At 38.2% G+C, this 8363-nt stretch overlaps 1 protein-coding gene across 1 annotated transcript; it reads right to left on the bottom strand.

Moving 5' to 3' along the window:
- Positions 1-4628: 4628 nt before the first annotated feature.
- On the bottom strand, positions 4629-5278 carry LOC122435826 (ubiquitin-conjugating enzyme E2 N). The gene has a single exon (XM_043459910.1). It carries the CDS (start codon positions 5241-5243, stop codon positions 4785-4787), a length of 459 nt encoding a protein of 152 aa, XP_043315845.1. The 5' UTR covers positions 5244-5278; the 3' UTR covers positions 4629-4784.
- Between the last annotated feature and the right edge of the window lie 3085 nt (positions 5279-8363).

Here is an 8363-nt window from a genome sequence, read left to right as displayed (position 1 = left end):
GGGCCTCCCTGGTGGTTCAGTGTAAAGAATCTGCCTGCTAATGCAGGAGATGCAGGTTCGATCCCTGGGTGGGGAAGATCCGCTGGAGAAGGAAATGGCAACCCACTCCAGTATTCTTGCCTGGGAAATCCCATGGACAGAGGAGTCTGGCGGATTATAGTCCATGGGGTCACAAAGTGTCAGACACGACTTGGCGACTGAACAACAATACTTATCTATGTGATTTCATTCCATCACATTCTCACAATAAGATATTACTGAATATTAATCAAAGTTTTCACTATCAAATAGCTTAAAGGTTAAGAATTTCTAGCCGGCTCTAGTAAGAGCATTCTAATATGATCCATTCCCTACATGCTTGAAATTGCAGCAGAGTTGACCTCACCACTAAACATCTGATATCCTCCCTTCCTTGTCTCCTTCGTTTATGATCTTTGTTTCTCTTTTCTAATGTGCAGACATTTCTAGCAACTAATTCCTTATGTCTGTCCTGATTTCAGAGAAATCTCTTATTTCAGAAATATTCCAAATATTGCATGGGATAGAGATTTCTTCATAGATAAGTATTCATCAAAGACTAAACTGAAAAAAAAAAAAAGACTAAACTGGTCAATACTGGAATTATCCAGCCACCTTAATAACAAGTCTAAGGACTGTTTGTCTATTTATAAAGCTTTAGTGTTTGAAATGACTAGATAAAATAAATGACTAGATATCTGTCATTAGCAGGAAAAACGTGTACTCAAGAAATGATGACATTTTGTCATAAAACACACAAACTACTCATTTAAAAATAAAGTGGTGAGATAGAGGACTTTATCCCAGGTCAAGAAGTTAGCTTAAGGATAGGAAATGAATATTATAACTAAATAGAAACTACTTTGTAGGCACAAATGGGGAGAATTTTTCTACTCTCCTTTTTCACACCTTAGCCAGCTTTTACCTGCCCTTAAGATCCCAGTTTAACCATCACTTTTTAGGGATGTCTTTCCTAACATGCCTGGGTTCTCTGCAAATTAAGTCAAACCATATAAAATTGTTGTTTACAATAATATCTAACATTGGCAAGATATGTTCAACCTAATACTTCCCTTATCTTATACTGGATTGTAAAGCACCTGTTCACTTACTGTTTCAGCTTTGACTGTGGTCTCTGTGACTTATGTATATCTTGCTAGTAAATCTTTACTAGATATTTTTTGAATGCATGAATGAGCTAACAGACAGTAGAGTCTCTTTAAGGATAAACTCTGGCACTAGTATTTCTTATTGAAAATATTAATTTGGAAATAAGAGTAGCCAGGACAATTTCCAAGTTTGCATTGGTACCAAACCATTTTAGGTAAAAAAATTCTAAGTCAATGAGAAGCAACTCATTGAAGGGGTTCTAGTACTCACGGTAGACCTCTCTCTCTTAAGTACAGAGATCATTAACAAGGATCCACTGTATAACACAGGGAACTCTGTTCAATATTATATAACAACCTAAATAGGAAAAGAATTTGAAAATGAATACATACATGTATATATATAACTGAATCACTTTGCTGTACACCTGAAATTATCACAGCATTGTTAATCAGCTATACTCCAATATAAAATAAAAAGTTAAAAAAAAACTAGATGTTATGTGTAAGAGTCAGAAACCTATGTAGACATTTCCTGGGCGAGAATAAAGTAGCAATTCTTAATTTATGTTTTCTTTTAATTTAAGAGTTGGATTGAACCCAGGTTGCCCACATTGCAGGTGGATTCTTCACCAGTCGAGCCACCGGAAAAGCTTCTTCTTTTAATTACCCTTAATCAAATCTGGGCTTCCTTGGTGGCTCAGACAGTAAAGAATCCGCCTGCAGTGTGGGAAACCTAGGTTCATTCCCTGGGTTGGGAAGATCCCCTGGAGAGGGGAACCCACCCTAGTATTCTTTCCTGGACAATCTCCATGGACAGAGGAGCCTGGAGGGCTGTAGTCCACGGGGTCGTAAAGAGTCAGACACAACTGAGACAACTAAGCACAATCAAGTCTAGGGCTTCCTAGGTGGTGCTAGTGGTGAAGAACCTGCCTGCAAAGGCAGGAGACATAATAAACACGAGTTCAATTCCTGGGTTGGGAAGATCGCCTGGAGGAGGAAATGGCAACCCATTCCAGTATCCTCGCCTTTAGAATCCCATGGGTAGACAAGCCTGGCGGGCCATGGTCTATAGGATTACAAGAAGTCAGACACAACGGAAGGGACAGAGCATGTGATCAAGTCTAGACCAATGCTTCTCAAACTTTTGGTGTGTATGAATTACCTGTGAAAATGTTAAAATACAGATTCTGATTTAGTATAGCTACTAATATTCAGAATACTAAACAAACTCCCAAATAATGCCCATGTTCCTGGTCCCCAGATCACACTTTGAATAGCAAAAGGGTAGAAGATATATTTACAGAAGTGGAAGATGGCTACTTTGCTTCTATTCCCTTAGGATCTAAGTTATTCAGACTCAAGTTTAACAAAACTTTGTCTGCATGCCTATTAAGGGATATACAGTCTAGGCATTATACCAGGAGTTTTCACTCTCATTTTATATGTAATAAGTAAATGTCTGGAGTGCTTATTATTATTGCACTTCCCATTTGAAAGTATCATTACAGTCTGGCCTGGGTATTGTTAATCTTTCCCCTCACTCATTTGTTTGACACATTTATATTAAATTTTTAATATGTTATATGCACTACACCAAACACTGATTTGAAATTAAATCCAGACCCATGTGGGTTAGTAATGGGTAGAGACTGAAACTATGGAGGTGATTTGTAAGTACAGATAATGAGCTTGGGCCTTGTAGTTCCTCAGGGTTCATAAAAAATAGGGTAGGTGGAGTATGCGGTAGGTGGAGTTGGTCCAAATCCCTATTACGTGAAGAACAAATTGCAGACTGAGCACAGGGGCACCATATGTTGGGGATCAATGGAACTTACATCAGAATTAATTGGTCATGTATGTAATGACATGCAAAATCATTATGGTGCTGAGTAGTAATTAGGCTTCACTGATAAAGCCATTTACCCTAATGACAGTAATGATCCTTTCTGGGGTCAGTCTAGGTAATGATTAGTCTGAGGGACCCATTTGCTACCCTGTGCCACAAGAAGAGAGCTGACTCCATGACAATTATTTGGCAAGACACTTTGCCTGAAAGTACTGCACAGAAAGAGAAGTAGGTTAGAGAAACCTGCATCAGGCCAATTAACCTTTGACATCCTACGTATATGAGATTCAATTGTTTATGTTGCTGAAGGATTTGAATTAGGTTCCAAACTTCTACCATCCCCTTTCCACAGCTTCTAACAATTCTCCAGAATGATCATCCTCTTCAACTGTCTTCCCTGATGAGGTTTCGGGCAGGACCCTTGAGCAGCCCATTCTTTTTTTTTTTTTTCATTCTATGAGATTTTTATTCCACTCAAAAGTAATTTTCAAAATGTTACACTTACTTTCCCAGTTTCCACAGTTTTAAGGAGATTAGGCTAGTTTATATCTCCTCCTTTTATTTTATTTTATTTTTTTTTATTATTATTTTTTTTTCCAGTGGGTTTTGTCATACATTGATATGAATCAGCCATGGATTTACATGTATTCCCAATCCCGATCCCCCCTCCCACCTCCCTCTCCACCCGATTCCTCTGGGTCTTCCCAGTGCACCAGGCCGGAGCACTTGTCTCATGCATCCCACCTGGGCTGGTGATCTGTTTCACCATAGATAGTATACATGCTGTTCTTTTGAAATATCCCACCCTCACCTTCTCCCACAGAGTTCAAAAGTCTGTTCTGTATTTCTGTGTCTCTTTTTCTGTTTTGCATATAGGGTTATCGTTATCACCTTTCTAAATTCCATATATATGTGTTAGTATGCTGTAATGTTCTTTATCTTTCTGGCTTACTTCACTCTGTATAATGGGCTCCAGCTTCATCCATCTCATTAGGACTGGTTCAAATGAATTCTTTTTAATGGCTGAGTAATATTCCATGGTGTATATGTACCACAGCTTCCTTATCCATTCATCGAGCAGCCCATTCTTTTTTTTTTTTTTTTAGAATAACAAAAAATATTTTACTAAAACATAAGATTTACAGAAGTTTCCAGACAAGCCATACAAAATGGTCACAAGCTTTTTCTTGAAGGGAGGATTCTACACTTGACAGCAAGGTCACAATGTTATTAGTGAGGGCTGTGATGTCTGTTTAATGTTCCCATTTTGGCTCAAACAATCAAGCTTGTCCATCTACAGCGTCTAAATAAAGTTAGACTTGGCTAGAGAGCATATTCTAAAGAACTGGTTAGCTGCTTTTAACCAATGCAATTAGATCACCATAAAAAGGGGGAAAGGAGCCCATAAAATTAAAATAAAACTACCTTCCCCCCCACCAAAAAAAAATAATAATAATAAAATAAAGAAAAACACCCACACCCCTGCAGCTAACCCTGACAACTACCTTCATTCACAGTGCTTTATACTTAAACCATGATGGGGGAAATGAATAAAAGCAGAGAGGCACCACTGCTTTTAAACGTTTCGCAACAATCCAGATGGTACTTCTAGCCTCTGCTCATGCTTTACAACAGTGAATCAAGACAAGACATAGATTTGCTAATGTGCATTTAATCACCAAAGGGTTGAAGATGTCTGGGTTTTTATTCTGTAATGTTTCTAAGACTGTGTCCATTAAATGCAAACAAAAAAGGAAGAAGTCTTGGCAGAACAGGAGAAGTGATGCACACTTGAGGATCGAAGCGATTTAAATATTATTCATGGCATATAGCCTAGTCCATGCTCTAGCTGTTTCTATGGCTTGGGCTTCGTTGGTCTTCCATTGCTCCGCTACATCATTTGCTAATGGATCATCTGGATTGGGAGCACTTAACAAAGCCTGGATCGATAGCAGAACTGTGCGGATCTGCAGTGCTGGGGACCACTTATCTTTCAAAATATCTAAACATATTCTTCCCAACTTGTCTACATTAGGATGATAAATTTTGGTCATGAAACGTACTTTAGGGGCTGCCATTGGGTATTCTTCTGGAAGGAATAGTTCAAGTTTAAAAGTCCCTCCCTCAAAGGGGGAATCCTGAGGGCCGGCAATGACCACATGAAAATAACGGGCGTTGCTCTCATCTGGTTCTGCTTTAATGCCAGGAACTGGTTCTGCCAGCAAACGCTGGGTTTCCTTGATAATCCTGCGGGGCAGCCCGGCCATCTTGTCAGATCCCGAGTTCGGCCTCTGGTCTCGTCTCGAGCAGCCCATTCTTAAACTGTTCAATAAAGCTTGCTCTGATTAGACCCACAGAAAGTCCTTCCAAGTCCCTTTCTCTGTCCTTAACCAGCTCTTTTTATGCTCTGGATATAAATATTTCCAGGTCATATCAGAGCCAACAAATGTGAAAGTTTTTACAATCTTTTTTTCCCCTTTCATACTAAAAAGGATCATTTTAGAAAAAAAAAAGAGAATTGATGGATTTGAAATCATAAAAAATAACTGAATATTTATCATAAATAAAATTAAAGTTTAAGTGATAAAATATTGGCAACACACATGGTGAAAAATAAAGCCCTAGTATATAAAGATCACTTAGAAATCAATAAGAAAAAAAGTAAGCATATCAATAGAGAAACAGATAAATAATGTAATCTGGCAATTAAAAATTATAAGTATAGCAGCGAAAAGTGTGAAAATGTTCAGCCCTAAAATAATCAATGAAAGGCTACTTAAAACAAGTTACTACTTTTTTTCCCCCAACTATATCAAGGTAACAAAACCAGTACTAATGCTGCATGGAAGCAAAACAGGTAATTATTATCATATATATTTAATAAGACTATAAGTAAATAAATCTTTCTGGAAGGAAATATAGCATTTGTTAATAAAAATCATAAAATTGCACTAATCCTTTGACTTGATAGTAATGTTCAATTCAGTTCAGTTCAGTCACTCAGTCGTGTTCAACTCTTTGCAACCCCATAGACTGCAGCATGCCAGGCCTCCCTGTCCATCAACAACTCCTGGAGTTTACTGAAACTCCTGTCCATTGAGTCGGAGATGCCATCCAACCATCTCATCCTCTGTCGTCCCCTTCTCCTCCCTCCTTCAATCTTTCCCAGCATCAGGGTCTTTTCATATGAGTCAGTACTTCGCATCAGTTGGCCAAAGTATTGGAGTTTCAGCTTCAGCGTCAGTCCTTCCAATGAATATTTAGGACTTTTGTTATCCTTTGGGTTGGATTGGTTGGATCTCCTTGCAATCCAAGGGACTCTCAAGACTTCTCCAACACCACAGTTCAAAAGCATCAATTCTTTGGCATTCAGCTTTCTTTATATTCCAACTCTCACATCCATACATGACCACTGGAAAAACCATAGCTCTGACTAGACGGACCCTTGTTGGCAAAGTAATGTCTCTGCTTTTGATATTTTTAAAATAAATTTATTTATTTTAATTGCAGGCTAATTACTTTACAATATTGTAGTGGTTTTGCCATACATTGACATGAATCCACCATGGGTGTACATATGTTCCCCATCCTGAACTCCCCTCCCACCTCTCACCCCATCCCATCCCTCTGTGTCATCCCAGTGCACCAGCCCTGAGCACCCTGTCTCGTGCATTGAACCTAGACTGGTGATTTTCTTCACATATAATAATATACATGTTTCAATGCCATTCTCCCAATTCATCCCACCCTCGCCCTCTCCCACAGAGTCCAAAAAACTGTTCTATACATCTGTGTCTCTTCTGCTGTCTCGCATATAGGGTTATCATTACCATCTTTCTAAATTCCATATATATGCTTTAGTATACTGTATTGGTGTTTTTCTTTCTGGCTTACTTCACTCTGTATAATAGGCTCCAGTTTCATCCACCTCATTAGAACTGATTCAAATGCATTCTTTTTAATGGCTGAGTAATATTCCACTGTGTATATGCACCACAGCTTTCTTATCCATTCATCTGCTGAAGGATATCTAGGTTGCTCCATGTCCTGGCTATTATAAACAGTGCTGAGATGAACATTGGGGTACACGTGTCTCTTTCAATTCTGGTTTCCTTGGTGTGTATGCCCAGCAATGGGATTGCTGGGTCATATGGCAGTTCTATTTCCAGTTTTTAAGGAATCTCCACACTGTTCTCCATAGTGGCTGTACTAGTTTGCATTCCCACCAACAGTGTAAGAGGGTTCAGTGTAAAAGGTTCCCTTTTCTCCACACCGTCTCCAGCATTTATTGCTTATAGACTTTTTGATAGCAGCCATTCTGACTGGTGTGAAATGGTACCTCATTGTGGTTTTGATTTGCATTTCTCTAATAATGGGTGATGTTGAGCATCTTTTCATGTGTGTGTTAGCCATCTGTATGTCTTCTTTGGAGAAATGTCTGTTTAGTTCTTTGGCCCATGTTTTGATTGGGTCATTTATTTTTCTGGAATTGAGCTGCAGGAGTTGCTTGTATATTTTTGAGATTAATGCTTTGTCTGTTGCTTTATTTGCTATTATCTTCTCCCATTCTGAAGGCTGTCTTTTCACCTTGCTTATAGTTTCCTTTGTTGTGCAAAAGCTTTTAAGTTTCATTAGGTCCCATTTGTTTATTTTTGCTTTCATTTCCAATATTCTGGGAGGTGGGTCATAGAGGATCCTGCTGTGATTTATGTCGGAGAGTGTTTTGCCTATGTTTTCCTCTAGGATTTTTATAGTTTCTGGTCTTACATTTAGATCTTTAATCCATTTAGAGTTTATTTTTGTGTATGGTGTTAGAAAATGTTCTAGTTTCATTCTTTTACAAGTGGTTGACCAGTTTTCCCAGCACCACTTGTTAAAGAGGTTGTCTTTTCTGCATTGTATATTCTTGCCTCCTTTGTCAAAGATAAGGTGTCCATAGGTGCGTGGATTTATCTCTGGGCTTTCTATTCTGTTCCATTGATCTATATTTCTGTCTTTGTGCCAGTCCCATACTGTCTTGACGACTGTGGCTTTGTAGTATAGCTTGAAGTCAGGCAGGTTGATTCCTCCAGTTCCATTCTTCTTTCTCAAGATTGCTTTGACTATTCAAGATTTTTTGTATTTCCATACAAATTGTGAAATTATTTGTTCTACTTCTCTGAAAAATACTGTTGTTAGATTGCTAGGGTTACATTGAATCTATAGATTGCTTTGGATATTATACTCATTTTCACTATATTGATTCTTCTAATCTATTAACATGGTATATTTCTCGATCTATTTGGTTTATCTTTGATTTCTTTCACCAGTGTTTTATAGTTTTCTATATATAGGTTTTTGTTTCTGTAGGTAGATTTATTCCTAAGTATTTTATTCTTTTCGTTGCA

The sequence above is a fragment of the Cervus canadensis genome, chromosome X, assembly GCF_019320065.1.
Source record: "Cervus canadensis isolate Bull #8, Minnesota chromosome X, ASM1932006v1, whole genome shotgun sequence".
Taxonomy (NCBI): Eukaryota; Metazoa; Chordata; class Mammalia; order Artiodactyla; family Cervidae; genus Cervus; species Cervus canadensis.
Note: the sequence above shows the minus strand (reverse complement) of the source record. Positions and strands in the feature narration are given on the sequence as shown.